Genomic DNA, 18,469 nt, shown 5'->3' on the forward strand with positions numbered 1-18,469 from the left:
GAGGGTTTTGCTATTGATTTATCCAAGTTTCTAGTGTTTATACTGTGAGAAATGGAAGATACTGGTGGAGTGTGTGAAATAGCTAAAAAGAGTGATGGAGAAAAGAGAAAACCAAACGAAATCAACCTCATTTTTTCCACCCGAGATCATACTAAACATAATTTCTCGACTACCTACTACTGAAATCATAGATCTTGTAGCTATGTATGCAAAACCTGGCATAATCTCATCTATAACCCTTCATTCGGCCAGACACAAATTCTTCATATTCAAAATCAGTCAAATACAGTTGCTGATGCGGGCGATGATGTTAAGGTGAGTTTTCTGTTCATGACTAAAGGTGAAAGTAGTCGTCTTTACTATGGAGATTTTGATTTGAATAAAGATTCTGATTCTTGCATGGAATTAAAGATGATTAATCATCCTACCATTTCTACGAAGGAAGAAAGTGCCTTTGTTGGCTGTTGCAATGGGTTGGTTTGTTTTTCTGTTCCTGATAAAGATGAAAATATGGATCCAATTTACATAGTTAATCCTGTAACTCGAGAGCATACATCTCTTCCAAAACTTAAGGAAACAAATTTTACTGGTGGTAGTATTGTGAGTGGATTCGGATACCATCCTACCATTAATGAGTACAAAGTTGTTAGAATCGTTTATGAAGAAAATCCCTCAAGGATTGATCAGCCCAAGGGTCTAGTTCAGGTTTATACTCTTGGAAGCGGAAGTTGCTGGAGAACGAAAGGGGAAATTACCTACTCATTGCAGCATTTTGGGCGTAATAGAGAGTATTTTCATAAAGTACTTTTGCATTGTTGAGCGGGAACTTTCTTCCATGATGCTATATCTAGAGCATTTCTTGCAAATGGTGCTCTTCACTGGTTGGATAATGAAGGGCAGATTGTGGCTTTTGATTTGGTTGATGAGGAGTTTAGCTTGCTATCATCACCCCCTTGTCTTATACTTGGAGAAAAAAACTTTTACCAACTCCAAGTGTTGAGTGGGTGTTTGTGTGTTCTTCATGAAAAGGAAGGTGTAAGTCTGGACATGTGGTCATTCAAGAAGGAGAGCAATGAATGGGAGAGTATGTTCAAGATATCATACAGGAGACGAAAGAAGTTTCAGCTAAGCATACCATATCAGAAAGGCAAGTTGGTGGATACTTGGTGGCCAGTTTCCCTAACAAGTACTGGTAAGGTTTGGTTTAGGTATAAAGGGGAGATTCTGATTTCCTATGATCCCCAAACTGCTACACTCGAAAAACATGTGCGTCTGTCTTTAGGTAAGCTTGGTTATGGTGATCGCTTGACTTATGCAATACCTCACACACACAGCTTTGTTTCACTGAAAAAGTTGGGAGAAAAGTCTGAGATAAGGAGAAGACTTGAATTTGTTGGGAAGTGAGAACCCTGTTTTCTGGTGAGAGCTAGCAGCATATTCAGAAATATCAAATGGAAATGCACTGATCTGTATAACTTTTAAGAGTTACCTTTTTTGTTAAAATGCTGATCCAATATGTAGAGCTTTTGTTATTGTCTTCTTGAATGGTACAGCATTAATCATCTCTTTCCTTCTCTTGCTGTTAGTTTTACATATTGTTCTGGATGGATGTTAGGTTTCTTAGTAGGGGACTTCTAACATTATGTCAAGGAAGAAATGATGTAGGAATAACACTATGTTAGTTGGTGAACACTGCAGAGATTTGTATCACAGATTTCCATGCAATTCAATCTTATGTTATAGCTTTATAAAAAGAAATAACACAGCATTCACCAACTTTTCTCTATTTATAATTTGTACAAACTATCCACAACCATACATGATACACACCAGATTTTTGCATTAGCTAAATTCAGCAACAACCCATCAAAAGGTAAACGGCCACCCTTTTCCAAGTACGTTTCTCTCAGTCTCCAAGAAGGAGATGTTATCTCGTGCCTTTTTCAACTCATTCTCTGCATACATTAACCGTGCCTCTGCTGCCTGTAAGGCCTCTGTCTTCTCCAATAAAACTGTGCTCTTATTTTTAAACTCGTAGAATACCTTTTTGACATCATCAAAACGCTCACGAAGCCATTTGACATTGAAATGGAGTGTCTCGGCCATCTTTATGTTATTCTCCCATTTGACGACCATCGAAGAGGACATCTCAGAAAGACGGCAATGACACATATCCATGATGTTTGTCATTATATCTGTAACCAATGAGACTTGGACAGAATACGAGGAAGGCGGGGCATGGCTGGAAGCAATATGACCATATTTTAGCCATATCTGTCTGTATAATGATGCATGTGTCTTCAAGATACTGAATCCTCCAATGTCTTCAAAATTCCCATCCAGTATATATTGACTATATTTCCCGTCTTGATATAATTGACCAGCCAACGGATACTCACACACCACAGAATCTTTTCCTGGCTGTGTGGATGGTTCATCAGTCACACCTGCATTTGACGCAGCAGGCTCTGGTACTTGCTCTACCTTTTGTGCTTCTTTAGAGGCTTCCTCTACAACTCCAATAGTTTCACATGATCTTTCCATGACAGGAACACCGAGCCTTTGTTTTTTTATCGGTATGACGAGGGACACCTCAGCTTCAATTATACAAGTATCATTCATAATATATCCTTTATCAGGATTGTTGAGTTCAGTTAGAGGCACGAACGATGCAAATCCCCCGCTACTTTGTCCTGGAGTGAATTGGTGTCGTGCATCTGCAGAACACCCATGTTACAGGTTCGGAGTCGTTCACATGTTCCATAAAATTAAAATGCAAGAAAAGCGACTGTGTGCAGTAAGAAAACCTTGAAAATACAAGTCATATACAATACTGTTTTTCAACTTGTGTAGAATATACTAAATCAATTATATCAGTGCAGCACAAGTGTCAGTGGTTAATCCTAATCAGTATTTAAAGTTTAGACTGACCTAAATAAGTACCACATATTCTGAAGTTTCTAGAAAAGAAAACGAGTGAAATGGTTATATTACATGTATACCACATTACTGATAGAAAAGCAATAAAAACCAGAAGAAAAGAAGAAAGAAATGACACCATTTTCCAGTAATGCAACTATGTTTAAGTTGTTATAAGGACCTAAATAACTTTTAGGTGATATTGTTCTGTTTCAACAGATATTCGCCAAGCTCTTCATAGAGGAAAGAGATGAAAATAGCATAAAAATGAAGGCAGATTGGCAACAACTAAGATACCTTTTCTCAACGAGTTCTTCTTATGGGTTTGATTGACCACCACCAAACTGAACTCTGCATACAACTGACTGAACGACTCTGCAGTATTCAGGTACACCGAGAAGTGATCCACATTGTTTCCCTTCGGAAAAATCATAATCCGCCTAATAAAGAACACAAATTCAAGTAGAGGAAGTAATATGGCCAGATAAAGTACACAGTATGGACAAGGTACACATACCATTTATAGCAACCAACCAAGAAAATATTAGAGTAGTGTTCTTTATTGTTCAACCTAGAAAAGTTTTCTACCGTCCACGTGAATCTGGTAGACGTAGGATCCTTGAGTGTCTGATAGTTCACTGTATTGTGGAATTGTGCCTGTCCCGCTGCCAACAAAAAAGAAAATCAAGAACAAGTAGAAATCTTACACTCATTCTTCTTAGTTCTTATATCAAACCAAAAACTACATTACGTCGGTAACCACCAAAAAGTGAAACTTATAAAACTTAATAGATTTTACCAAATTGAACTCTTCAAACAGCAGAAAGACAGAATATAATAGTCACATTGCAGTTAAATAAAGTTACATTCTATCAGTTGTGGACCAGCAACATGTCCCGAATGCTGGACCAACATCTCATCCTCTTCCAGCTGTGTTTGCAAGCAACAAATCAAAGTTGGATCAAATTAAAGAAAACTCCATTGATCAAGTCAAAACCATTAAAAGTTGAATAATCGCCCAAGATTGTACTTCACTAGGTATGACACCATGCATTGTTTTCTCTTAAGTGGTGTGAGGACATGTAAGTCATCGTGACAAAAATCACATCGTTCTGAAACTTTTACCCCTTCAAGAGTTTGTTATAATTTTCAGCCCTTAAAATAAATTCACTTAACCATTTATCTTAACCAACGGAGTTAGAAGTTTATAAGTAGATTAACCTGTCACGGGAAATCATTGAGACATAATCATTTTGACCCTTAAAGGTTGGTAGTGTGGGTTCAATTTAAACTGGTTGTCCATCGAACTCCAAAAATAAACCTATAACAGATCAATGTGGTAGATGAATATTACCTGATTGGTTGCGAAAGTTGTGTTTAAACAATTGTGAGAGTGCTCCAAGCCAAGATACTCCTTAAAGGAGGAAGAATCCAGCGCATAAAAATCTTTTATCTAATAAAAAATGTATTAGAAAGTCACGCTCCCTCCCAGCAAACAACCAAAACAAAGAGAATGCCTACAATGAAATAAAGCTAGACGCACCGTTGTTCGGAAATGCTTAAATAATATGTCAGAGTCCTGAAAGTAAGCATGTCCACTATGTGCAAAGTTCCACTGGTAACACGTTACATGAGGAACACGATTAGAATACATTAACACCGGTAGGGCTGATATTTTGTCAAAATGTATGTGAAACAAAGTAATATTGTTGCATTTAGGATATAATACACGTTGTTGAATAGTTCTATACAGCTCAAATTACTTAATTTAATTGAGAAGTTACCTTGGAGAACTCATCGTCTGGGACTTGCAATTTCTTCTTAATGCGCAACTTGATTTCGGCTAAAGTCTCTCCTTTGTGAATGATCAAGAAAAAGGGTTCCCCAAAATACCGAACATCCTGTTGAAATAAACAGAGTGGACATTTAACAAAGAAAACTTGAACAATACACAGGATATTTGGCTCATTTGTACATAGTTTACCAATTGGTTTCTTTTTCCTGGAAATGGTTCTCTGGTGAAGTGACAAACATGAATTATTTTGTCATCCAGACCCAAGTTTTTCTCCTCCTCGGGAATCTGTAATTAGGAACTTATGAGAAAGGTTTAAAACCTACGCAAAAGCAAAAGAAGTCGCACTTCCAAGTGCATAATGCATACATCATCATATTTAAGGAAACAAACAAAAGGAAAGGAAAATAAAATAAATCCAAAAAAGAAAGCTGAAACAGCGTAAGTGGTCAGAGTACAGCTGAAATCTTACCCTCTCTGCGCGTAATGGCCAAGTTTGATTTTTCAGGTTCTTTATTTTTTCATTAAGTGGATAAATCTGCAATAAAGAACAATAAAGCATCAAAGCCAGCCAAATCCTATATCTTCCTTACGAACAATATTAGCCATCCCTCCCTCTCTTTCTATACATGTACAAACTAAAATTGACAGTTACGGAAGATAACTGCAGATTTCCATAGAAAGATTACTGCAAATTTCCCTAAGAAAGAGAGCCACAAATTCCTAAAAAAGAGAACTGCAGATTCCTATAAAAGAGAAATGCAGATCCCACAACATTCACCCCCAAAGTTTTTCAAGCCAAGCCTCCCTTGATATGAGTTCCGCTGAGGGCAACCGTATCCAGCTAACCTAACAAGGCTAGAAGTTTTCACACCAGCGTTTGTTTCAGCTCAAGAAGATAGGTGAAATGCCAGGTCTTTAGCTTATTCGTAACCACAAAAATTTGACGACAATATTACCTTGGAAATCCTGTTATGATCAATTTCAAGCAATCTAAGTTCGGCACTTGGATTAAACTGCTGAACCTGTTCCAGAATGTCTTGCAAAAGTAATTACCAAATTCTGAATATAAATACTTGGATTGAATGTTAAAAAAACACTCTCAGCTGCTAAATGAAAGCAAAACAAAGTTGGCTAATGAAGAAATAGAATTGTAACACAAACCCATACACACTAATAGAGATACAAGGAGATAATATAAGAAGGCAAGAATACACGTATACAGGAATCTCGTATCGAGTAAGTTACCTCTGACTTCATCTCATTAAGCAGGTCACTTACTGTTCTATGATGCACAGTTGAGATACAACGAATCAACACCTAAGAACAAACAAATTTGGGCTTCATAAGAACCACATAGCTTTTAAATAGTTATAGAATGTGGGTAAAGTTTACTCACTTCATTCTTAGTCGCATGATCAAAAGTGATGTTTAGAGCTCTTGAAAGGTGTGATGGCAATGAATGGGAGCCCAAGAGTTCATAATATAGGATATCTGATGTCTGTGATGATAAGGAAATCCAGTGAGAAGTTTACCCAATCTCATCTCATTACTGGTGCAATAATCAAATAACATAAGAAGTCTGAGAAAAAGGTAAATCAAGTATAATAACTACCTTACACATATCAGACAACATATCGCAATGCCTAGCAGGTCGACTATTAGGTTTGTCAGCATAAGGGTTATGAGATGTAAGTCTCATTTTGGGGCATTCCTTCAAACCAAGATACTTAACGATTCTTTCGACAATATGACAGCATCTCGACAAGGTTGACCTTTGAAATTAACATGAAAAAACAACACTGTCATAACCAGTGATACCACATAAAAAATGATAGTCAAATATAGGCATGAATGATACATACTAAAGATGATTTGGAAGTACTTACAGCTTTAGACAGAAAACATCTACCTTGAAATTTTCCAAGGAGCGGAAATATATAACCTACAAAAGAGAGAGTTGAACCAAACAGTTAACAGTGCATCTAAAATGAAAAATAACAAGCAATGTGGATGACTTAAGAATTTACATCACTTTTTCGTGAAAACTAAGAGGTCTCGATTTTCAAAACAGGATTTTTTTTAACTTCATTTTGTAAAAGAAAGGTGCTTTTTCTTTCCCGTTTGATGGAAATGAAAACAAGGGTTTAAAATTGAAAGGCCAGTATGGAGTCAGGAATTAAGGGATTTACTGAATTTCTTCAGTCCCTTAATTAGATTTGAGAAGAAAAACCTGTTTAGTCTCTCCCTATGATGATATCAAATGGTCGTCAATTTTGGGGGGAAAAAGTGATCTATGTTTAAAAATCAAAATGAAATTAGGGTTTTTTAGTAGTACCTTGTGTTCTTGCTGAGATTTCATGATAAACAGTAGATGTGATCCCGTTGAGATAGCGAGTGGTGGAGTAGACAGATGTACGGAAAGTTCTAACAGTGAGCTTCTAATGTATCGCTTTTGCACCTTGGATTCAACTTCAGAGCGGCGAATGCTACTGGGACATTTGGACCCAGGCGGGATGATATGCACAATTTTTAGACACCGGTGCTACTTTTGGGGTCACTAGTGCACTGTGAGGAGAAATCATCTACCACCCACATGGCATCACCTGAAGAGCTGAAGGCACTGCGCTTAAGTTGCAACAAGAACAACTTCGTCTGGGAGAAATTCTCCACGAAATCTCGGAATAATTCCCGTTTTCAAACAGTCAGTATTTTTAATTTTCAACTTCTGATGGCTATTTTCCTTTCATTCTTAAATAAAGTGTGGGCTACTAATTCTATTTACCCCGTCTTCGTATTTTCCATCCTTTCTTGACCTTTTATTATTCTTCCCCTTATTATGCTTCTCTAGTTCTTCCATATCAAAAAATAAAAAGGGAATATCATTAAGTAAACAATAAAGATATGATCAAAACCCATCTCTAGTTCTTCCATATCAAAAAAATAAAAAGGGAATATCATTAAGTAAACAATAAAGATATGATCAAAACCCATCTCCAATATTTACTTATTTTTTCTTCATACGCAATCCCGCTAGCATACTCTCTTCAACTTCCCCTCCTCTTCTTATTATTTCTTTCCACCACAACCGCCGTCACCAAAATTCTTACTCTTAAAATCTATGTTTGTGCATTTGCTACTGTAAGTTTTCTGCTACTACTAATGGGCCAACATTGAATAAGATGTTCGTATTCTTCCTTTAAGTTTTTTGTTACTTGAACGTTTTATTTTTTGTTATTGTAATGTTTAAATTTGTATATCTAGTGATGTAATTGATAGAACTGACTCAAATCTTTTTTAATCCGGAACTTGTAAATGTATCCTAAGAAAAACTGGAGCATAAATTGGATTTGCTCAATTTGATGAAGTGAAGATGATTAACATCCATCATTTTTCTAGGGCTACTCGGGGATAAATCTGCAAAAAAGTTCTAAACTACCTCATTTCGGCTAACTTGTCTCAGCTTGATCTCGGCCGAGTCAGGCGAAATTTCCGATCAAATTTCCTCTCGGCAGTATTGACTACACTACTTTAACCTATCTCGAGATATACTAAATAAACGGTTGTAGATCAAGATGTGGAGCATGTTAGAGAGAGCAGATGCATGCTTGGCTTGTTTATTCAGCATTTAATGATATGGGCATATGAAGTTAAGACGTGTCGTTAACAAATAAGGAGCGGATATCAGGATCGTCATTACAACCCAAGCAGCGGACATCAAGATGCACGCATTCATATTGGAGTTTGGGAATGCACCAACATTGTAGTGGAGTATGAAGTCGTCATACATGCATTCGGTTCGTCATCGAACTAGGCATATTAGAAGTATGCCTCACCGATGACTTGGAACTGGTATTATGGCAGCTGGAACTCAAGTATCAGTTTTTGGACTCGAAGTTGGTTGCATATTTGAAGTTTGATCAGAAATATGCAAAAGATATCACTTTCCGGCACATATACTGAAAGGATAATCGACATACAGACGCGTTAACTTACATATCATCCATGTTTTACAACAAGAAAACGACTGTGATACAAAACGGACCGGTTAATGAGCCATCAATTCTACTGAAGGGAGAACCACCAACCGGAGATAACAAATATGATAGTCGTCGATCAGTCTGAGAAAGAAGACAATGCCTATGAAGATGATTGGAGAATCTAATAAACAACTATATTCATATACGGTATGCTGCCCGCGGAGATAAAAGAAGAAACAAAGATCCAAGCATGAGCGGTCAACTATCAATTGTGGGACAAAATCCTCTACCACGTGCCATCCATGGGACCCTTGTTAATATGATTATCAAGGAAGGAAGGAGTGTGCATACTCATTGTTATCAATTACGAAGATGTGGGAACCAAAGTGGGGTGCCGACGTTAGTTGTGAAAACCATGATGCATGGGTACTACTAGTCCTACATGAACAAAGACGCATTGCATATCACAAGAAAGAGTACCAACGTTTCGTTGAGAAGAATAAGGTTCCCTCGACAGAGCTTAACTCCGTACTTAGCTCGTGGCCCTTAGTAAAATGTGGAATAGATATCGCGAGGCTCTTGATCGAGAGAAAAATGGAAAAGAAGAACATAATCTTGGAAATTGAGTAATTTACCAAGTGGATGAAGTCCGCATCTCTATCCCAAATCTGGGACAACGATTTAAATTTATTTTTGGGAATCTTGTGTTCAGCTTTGGAATTATTGTAACCATCGTATCAGATATTGGGAAACAATTTGTAATGACCAAACCGTCCACCAATATTGTCCCACTTAGCCAGTACGTACGGTCATCCTGCAGTGTGGGATTTTTAACGGGCACCGCTGCGATTATCCAGCAGCAGCTATCCGGGAAGTCACCCATCCCTGGATTACTCCTACCCGAGCATGCTTAATTGCAGAGGTTTTTGCTTACTCTGGAGACAATTGTGCTGAAAAGGCCTTCGTGTAATTTTAGGTTATACCATCACATATATTTCATTCGTCCAACCGATGTAGAATATTGGGCGTTACAATCTCATCCCCTTGAATTAGATCCGTCCACGGCTACTGAATATACAAGTCAGATCTCTGACGTTTCCTGCAACTCATGAGACCAATAGATGGTCCAATACAACGTACTATCTCACCCTTGGCAAGTGACCCATCAATGGCTTTGATATTATTTGTAATAATGCGACTATCTACCGATGCTATATCCACTTATCCACTGTGATCATCCGACAATGTGGGATTTTCAACGGGCATCGATGTGGTCATCCAACAGCAGATTCCCAGGAGGTCACCTATCACTGGATTACTCTCACCTGAACGAGCTTAATTGCATAAATTTTTTCTAACTTTGAAGTCTGGAGCCAATTATGCTGCAAAGATATCGGTGTAATTTTAGGTATATCATCACATTATTCTATGTGGACAACCACTGACGAAAATTGGGTGTTACACTACTACAATGGAAAAACATCGACTTATTGTTCGACGACTTCAACATACATAAAATCAAGTCAAACCCCATCCATCCTCGGAGCAATCGCCAACCTGAAGCTAAAACCATCACGTTAAATATGAAGAAGAATATTGGACTAATATATGGGAAGATGTTACGAGCAATTACATAAAACCTACTGGGATTACTACACCACGAGAAGGGAAGTAATTGTAAATTCTATATTCATGCTTCCCTTTGGACTGATGTAGTGATCCCCACTGAGATCATCCTTCTTACCACAAATACGGGAGCATGGGAGTTGAATATCACCTCAGACTTGATATTGACAAAACTGGATGATCTCGAATAACAAACAGAAGTGGCACTTCATAGAATGATTAATTTCCAGTAGAAACTCGCTGGAGAATACAATAAAAAAGTGAAAATGTGAAACTTTGTTAAGGGAGAATATGTGTTGCAACTAATTTCGAAGTACCAAAAGAAAAAGAAACGGGGAAAACTTGCACCTTCATAAGATAGCCATACCATAGATCACAACGATTTAGGCAAAATTTCATACTACGTACGATTGCTTGACGAGGTAGTGATGAAACATCCATGGAATTTAACCTACTTAAAGAAGTATTATCCCTAGCGAATTCAACTTACTCAAAGAATTTTTATCTCTAGCGGGACGATTGCGCATATGTAACCAGAAGAAGAGTCGTCATACTCAACTCGTTTTATCTCTGGAAAGGGCAACGAAGTATTTTCCTAAGTTCAACTACTCTCAATATCTAACACATGCAAAATAATATGACGAGGATATGCACATAACATATCCTGGTGTAATCTCAGGTACCTCGGACAAAAGTTTATTACATTTGATAAATATTTAACATAAGAAAACCATGTTGAAAATGGGTACATATGTCAGACAGAAAAGCAATGTTGCGCGAGAATCTTTTGTGATAGTGCGAAAGAGTCACACTCTCAAACGCAATGATGATCGGTTTCTCAATCTCCTTTGGCCCAGGTAAGCGTCACTAACTGGGTTCACTCTGTATTTTCTTCAGGCAAATAGTACAACTAAACTGACGGTCAGGCTTATAACCATAAAGTCTTTGTATTCTATGTAGAAGAGGAAGCATGTAAAGGAGCACAAATAATGAAAAATAAATAAATCAAACTTGTACATTAACGTACGCAAAATAAAAATAATTATGTCAATAAATTGAACAACAAACTAACAAAGGAAACATCCCAACAAGAAGACAAACCAACAGAATTCATCAAGAAAAGTTCATTTCCACTAGAAAATAAAAAAAAAAACTTCAATAAGTAACCAGACAAAAGAGGGAAACCACCAATGATGACCCAATAGTTCATTTCGTTCGAGGGAAAGTATGACGAACGCGCTTTTCTCTGGATATTGGTTCACCATTTCCTTGATCTTAACACGAACCTCTTTAGCGAATTGAGTCTTCAACCCAGTTTTCTGCTTGTGAAGCTTCGCATCCGCAATAACAACTTGGTGTAGCAACTGCTTGCATAAACTCTCCACTTCAGTAATAGCAGAGGAAGCCCGATGACATTTACCATTATTTGTTATTCTTTCTTTCTTAGCTAACTTGGCTTGCACATTATAGAACCTCTTAGTGAAAGAGTTGATATTCTTTTGGATTTCTGAGAAGAAAATGAAAAACATTTGTCAGCTGAACCAGGAGATAAGAGAAGTTATTATTATCACATAAACTACCTTTCACCTGACAAAGGCATGCTTCTAAGGAGGATTCAAGTTCTTCATGCTGGGCATTACCCAAGTAAATTCCTCTGATTGAAAGTCATAGTTCATTTCAAACTCCGACAACTTTACCTTCTGCATTGAGGTTTCATGAAGAAAGTTACATGTCAATTATTCAGTATATTATATTTTTTTACCCAACAAAGCAAGGTGTTTGTTTCCTTGGTATCCTTGGATATTTGGAGTTTTAGGTTGGACGCATCTAGAGACTTTTATTAGCACAAAAATATGAAAATACAAGGGTGCCTAAGTACACCACAATCTTTTATTTATCAACCTATAATTCCTCTACCAAATATGATCGTCTTTGGACAGAGTCGAGACAATACGACAATTCGCTTCACACTTCATGTGATCGTTTATATGGATACGAGATCGAGAAAATTCAACAAAAATATCACTTATGTGATTGACTATGGATACAAGATTGAGACGATATGAAAACAAACTATGTATTTGATAATAAGTTCGGAAATAACCGAAACTATATAAGATCAATATCAAGTAATACCGAGTTAACGTACTTGTGTATTTTACTTAATTATAATAACAATTATAATGCGGAAAACAAAGTAAAAGACATAACAAGATTTTGTTAACGAGGAAACCGCAAATGCAGAAAAACCCCGGGACCTATTCCGGTTTTGAATACTCTCAGAATTAAGTCGCTATAAAAAATCTAATACCAACTACGTATAGTTGAGACCAAGCAGACTACCCCTAGCTACTTAGTTTCCTTAGTATCCCTGCGCCTTCTGAAAACGCGGGGGTATAACAACCACATGCAATATTTCGCTCGACAATCTGTATGGACTAAACTCCAATATAATTCCGAGAGCACCAACTTAAAACTGAGATTCAATCAAGAAAGATATCAAAGAGCTTTATGAGAATAGAAATCAGTAAATCAACTAAATATAAATCCGTGAGACTGATTGTTATGAGAATAACTCTGATAGTACCAAAGAACAATGTCCGAGTGTCAATCAAGTCATATCCAACAAACAAGGTCGTATTTATCAACTATGATTGAACTACGCACAACCTGTGATATTTCAATTATATAAACAAATATAGTGCGGAGAAGAAATAACACATACACCAGAAATCTTGTTAACGAGGAAACAGCAAATGCAGAAAAACCCCAGGACCTTAACATTGGAGGTTTGTCCCTGGAGAATCGTTTATTTATCTCCCTAAGAAGTTCCATAAACTGTCTTGTAGTTGATGGTGGTTTTTAGCTTAGGGTTAAAATCGTAAAACCTTAGTCAAACAGTGATGTCAGACTTGAGTAATAATGTCGCCACTAGCACATTTATTGAACCGTCCAACATGTCTGCGTAAAATTATCAGGGTACCTTTTTTTTTACGTATATGCCATGCTCCACGGCAAAGCCCTCGGTACTGACTAACATCATCTCTACACATGTCATCCATGCATGCTAGACAAACGTGCCAATGGAATGATATGCCAGCCACATCTCCGCGCCAAGGCATACCAACCATGCCAGCCACATCTCCGCGCCAAGGCATGCCAACCATGCCAGCCGCACCATGGTTCCAATAGCATACCATGCCAGCCACATTTCAGCACCAAGGCATTCCAACCATGCCAGCCACATCTCTGCGCCGAGGCATGCCAGCCGCACCACAGTGCCAATGACATGACATGCCAGACACATCTCCGCGCCAAGGCATACCAACCATGCCAACCGTACCACTGTGCCAAAGCCATGCGGTCCTACCACCAAAGACAAGTTTTTGTCAGGAGAATACAACACTCAGAAATCACTTGTTAGCTTTCCACTTTCTGATACAAGTTGTCAAACAACTACTCTTCCCGAATCAACTATTCTGGTCTCAACACTCTCTTCGCTTCCCTCCCTAGACCAACCCTTCTCCTTCACTTTGTGACCGAAGCAAGTCTCGAACGGCCATTTCTTGGTTTAGGCCGGATTTGTACAGATTGATCCTTCGAATCAAAGTACCCCCTTGCAGTACATTGTTTAGGGTTTAGACTCGTTTCTCACCCACACACTCGAAATTACCAAAATCAGCAGAAACTGTTTTCACTCTCAAACAATTGGCGACGACAGTGGGAGATCAGTATCTCGGTTGCAATATCAACTTCTAGCTTTCAATTTCGTCTTTCAATTCCAAACTCAATATGGTAGAACATAGATCCGGGTCAGCAACGAACCCTGAGAACACCAGCGTGAAAACCGTCCCTGTTGCTAACGCTCCTACCAGCGGCATCAACACACTGCCTACTAATCCCAGCAGCACGGAAAGCACTCCTTCAGGTATTACACCGCCAATCACCAGGGCCGGAGCTGCGGCCACTCCTAAAACTTCTACGCCACCTACCAATATAAGTAACACATAAAGTGCTCCTTCAGGTGTTACCCCACCAGTCACCAGGGCCAGAGCTGCTGCTTCCGCCCCTAATGTTTCATCGAGTATGGCACCTCCGACCATCACTAGGACCACAATTACTCCACCATCAGGACGAGAAACCGGAGGAGACATAGGAAGCCGCCCCTACATCACCATTGTTGATTTGATGGAAAGACAGGAGGTTCTTGCTAGAGCCCATACAGACATGGCTTCGACTCAGAAAGAAGTACTTGTCTTTCTCAAGACCCTAACGGAGCGGCTACCACAGGATCCGCGCCATCCAGAGTCGATGAGGAACACCTCCAACACCCCTGACGCCGGTATCTCAGCAGGGCATACCTTTGTAGACGAAGAAACTCACGCCAGAACCCCATTGGAGAGAAATCAACCGTCCAATTTCGTCACGCGAGAAGACTTAGAACAACTTCTTCGGAATCGAATCTAAAGTGATGATGTAGACATGCATCAGCATCAACCCCCTTATCCGCCTGAAATACAAATAATTCCTCTTCCAAGAGGATAACTTCTCCTCAATTCGCCTTATACGACGGCACCGAGAATGCACGTGAACATATCTATCGATTTCTGGAGTCCCTAGGCGAACACGAATACAACCACGTCCTCCGTCTGAGGGAGTTTTCGAAGTCGCTTACCGTAAGAGCATACAGGTGGTTCAACAGCACCATACCATACAACATCTCCAACTAGGGTGACATGGTTACGGCTTTCTACAAAAAGTACTTCTTCGTGTCTGAGCAGGTTGCCTTATCGTATCTAGGAAGGATGTTCCAACGAGATAACCAATACCCAAATGATTTTTTCAAGAGATTCAGGGTGCAAGCGCTAGACTTTCACGACCCAAATGTGACCGAACAACAATTGGTAAATTCCTGCATCAACGGTATGGCTTCCATCTATCGCGCCTTACTAGAGAACTTGCGGTTCCAGACGTTCTCCGAACTCCATGAGGCTGCTAAACGATCGGCCACGACGGCACCAACGTTATTAGAAAGAACCAGGCCAATTATAGGCGAGGACGTACGCGAAACTCGAGGAAGTAGACGTCTCGTCAATAAGCAATACAACACTGGTTCCTCCTCTGTGAGCGTAGTGGACGAAGGAGGGAAAAGGAAGGAGATCAACAACCTAAGCGCGCGGCACCAGCACAACGGGAGGCTATGCTATGGAGGGCCGCCGCTAAGACTCCCATGCGTCGTCATGAAGCTGGAGGAAACGTCCTAGATTTCCCATTCCCGATCGATAAAGTGATCGAACTCTTAGAGGCATGGATACAGGACGATGTCATTAGATTACCGCCCCCCAAAATCCCACCGACAGAGGCAGAGATGGAGCACCCCAAATACTGCCACTATCACCGGTTTGTTCACCACCCGACCAACGACTGCAATAGACTAAAACATATATTCAAGGAGAAGGTAGAGGCATGGGAACTTCAGCTAGGAAATGAGGGAGTATATAGAGGTCCACTTCCAGTCAGAAATTGCGGGATCTCTGAGGACTCCGTGCACGAAACTGTACAATCCATGATGCAGCATGTGTGCGAGATTCTCTACCTTTCCACGACGCAGCGTCAAGACATCTTCACGGCCCTCAATCGTGTTGTGTCGGGCAAACGAATTTTTCCGGTTACGAAAGCTACACCAGAAGCCCCGGATCTTTTAGGGGAAAGCGCTGAAAAACACAACTGGGGACTTCTAACCACGTCCTACCTAAGGGGGGCTGATCTCGACAACACATTGATCGATGCATCCTCTGACTTCAATATCATTACCATCAAGACTCTGAGAGCTGCAGGAATTTTAAAGCAAGAGGCTACCCACTCCCCAACCACGGTCAAGAATTCAGAAAGAGAAGCAATGAACACGTACGTCTATATTAACCTCGAAATCAAGGTGGGAAACGTTATGACGCATAAAAAATTCCACATTATCAAAGAACTAGGTTATGACATGATCCTGGGGCGCTCGTGGGTATTTGACAACGAAGCAAAATTGGGAGCATCCCCTCTGCCAATGTCGACACCCGAAAGAGTTTCCAACAAGCCGTCCAACCTGCTGCCGTATCAACAAATTACCAATGGAACTCGATCACCAGGAGAAACCCCCTGGCGCTCGCTCATAGATTCCAAACACAAGTAAGCCTGGTCAAACAACCTTCTCTACAACCAGTCACTTCTTCTCTTAGCCCTTCATGGGGACTTGGTCCGATTATCAGTACGGGCATTTTTAAGAGATGCGAGTGGGACGCTGGGCCTTTCAAGCGCTTCACCAAGGATTTGGAAGCCGCAATCGAAGATGACGAGATCAAGAGTCAAGCGGTTACACGACGCCCAAAGTTTCAAATTGGAGACATGGTAGTCAAGGCAACCTCATTTCAAGTCGGAAACATAACGTTGAAGATAGCTGTTCGGACTGATTCACCCGAAGAAAAGAAAGACGAGCCATATTTGGTGGAAAATGTTCTTTTGGGCGGTTACTGCAAACTCATCAACACTGACAAGTTGGAAGGCATAACAATTCACTTGCGATGGCTCAAGACCTTCAATACCTAAAGCACGGTGCTACTTCCTCCTACAACGTCCTCCCTTTAGTATTTTCTTCAGCAATTTCCCTTTCCACTCAATATTTATATCACCTCCAAGATGAATGCGTCGTTTGCATTCTTAAGTAGGTTTCCGATTTCTATTTGAAGCATACTTTTACTTTCAAATGAGTTTTCTAGATAAAAAAAAACAAATAAATTCTGAAACATCGTGAAACCATTACCCATCAAATCACGACCAGAAAAGCCGAAACCCTGCAAAAGATGCCTTACTCGAAACTTTGAAGGGAAAAAATATACAAGGAATCATCAGACGACAGGAAAGGTATGGAATATAAAATAACCTATTTTGGTAAAGGTTTTGGATCATTTCGAAAAAGAGATTGTATTCAAAGGATCTAAATAAGCGGGATGTTATTTGGCGAAACCCTAACTTCACCATGAATACAAAGAAGATAAAAATGAGTCTGTGAAACATCAAAGCGGCTACACGCCTAAGAGAAATGGCAAAAATGGAAACTGGTCATCGAAAGCAGACGCCAGGATCTCCAATGCCTCTGTCAGAGCCCTTTCAAGTGATGGACACATTTTTTTGTCTAATTTGTCCTCAATGTTTCGTATTTTTAGTACTCGATTTCGTACTTATTATGGTGTTTTGTGTGTTTGTAGGTATTTTTTTGGAAATAAATATTTTTGGAAAATTCAGCTCGAAAAGTTGCTCGGAGCACCCGGGAGGACATTTTCTATGCGGACCCCCATTTTTGCTAAATGTCACCCACGGCTATATGTAGCCCATTTTTGTCCACAACACCCATCTTCTTCAAATCAATTTTTTATTTTGGGGGGAAAGCTTTCCAAGATAGAAACATCTCTTCTGATGGGATTTGTGGCGAGTTTTAGGGAGATTAAAGCGTGTAAATTGGTTGGAGATATCCTGTTTCGATTAAACAAGACTGGTATGAAAGTTGGATTCGTCTAAATTTGGCTGCAATCTCGTGTGGAAGCAAACAGAGGAGGAAGATACTCGGGATTGTGTTGATGCTGATATGGAAAGATTGCATGCATTTTCAACGTCGTGACCCATTCCTTGATGATCCGGGAGCATGTTGACATCCACAGACGCGTGAAGGAAACAAAAATTGGAAGAAAATATTCCCGAGAATATTTTTCTTCAATGCCAATAATGGAAGATTTGCTGGAGTTATGGAGGATTATTTTCGGTTCTGGAAGGCTATATAAGATGTATAGGAGCATTAGAGAGGGAACGGAGAGTTTGGAAGAGGCGGAGAGCAACAACAGAAGAGAAAAAATCGCACCAGAGAACCACCATTTCTGCTGCTGCTGAAGAACACGAAGAACAAAAGACCACCAGAGACAGTCGTTCATGCTACAGTGACAACGACAGTCACACGAGGGTCGCAGAGATACAACAACAATAACAGTTCAATTTTATCGTTCTTTGTAACAGTGTTTTGCAACAATTATAAACGTTGCAAACACCCGATTTTCATTATTTTCTCTCCATTTCATCTTTGTAAACAAATTTTGAGCATGAATCAATATTTTGA

The 18,469-nt window shown here is 39.5% G+C and overlaps 1 protein-coding gene across 1 annotated transcript; it reads right to left on the minus strand.

The window, feature by feature from the left end:
• Positions 1 to 1,765: 1,765 nt before the first annotated feature.
• On the minus strand, positions 1,766 to 7,679 carry LOC113323075 (ubiquitin carboxyl-terminal hydrolase 12-like). The gene is made up of 15 exons (XM_026571322.1): positions 7,050 to 7,679; positions 6,601 to 6,656; positions 6,327 to 6,486; positions 6,111 to 6,212; positions 5,960 to 6,031; positions 5,671 to 5,736; positions 5,184 to 5,249; positions 4,904 to 4,999; positions 4,704 to 4,820; positions 4,463 to 4,534; positions 4,274 to 4,372; positions 3,786 to 3,849; positions 3,437 to 3,584; positions 3,217 to 3,359; positions 1,766 to 2,717 (listed from the first exon to the last, which is right to left on the minus strand). Exons 1-15 carry the CDS (start codon positions 7,071 to 7,073, stop codon positions 1,867 to 1,869), a joined length of 2,136 nt encoding a protein of 711 aa, XP_026427107.1. The 5' UTR covers positions 7,074 to 7,679; the 3' UTR covers positions 1,766 to 1,866.
• Between the last annotated feature and the right edge of the window lie 10,790 nt (positions 7,680 to 18,469).

This window comes from Papaver somniferum, chromosome 11 (assembly GCF_003573695.1).
Source record: "Papaver somniferum cultivar HN1 chromosome 11, ASM357369v1, whole genome shotgun sequence".
Classification (NCBI taxonomy): domain Eukaryota; kingdom Viridiplantae; phylum Streptophyta; class Magnoliopsida; order Ranunculales; family Papaveraceae; genus Papaver; species Papaver somniferum.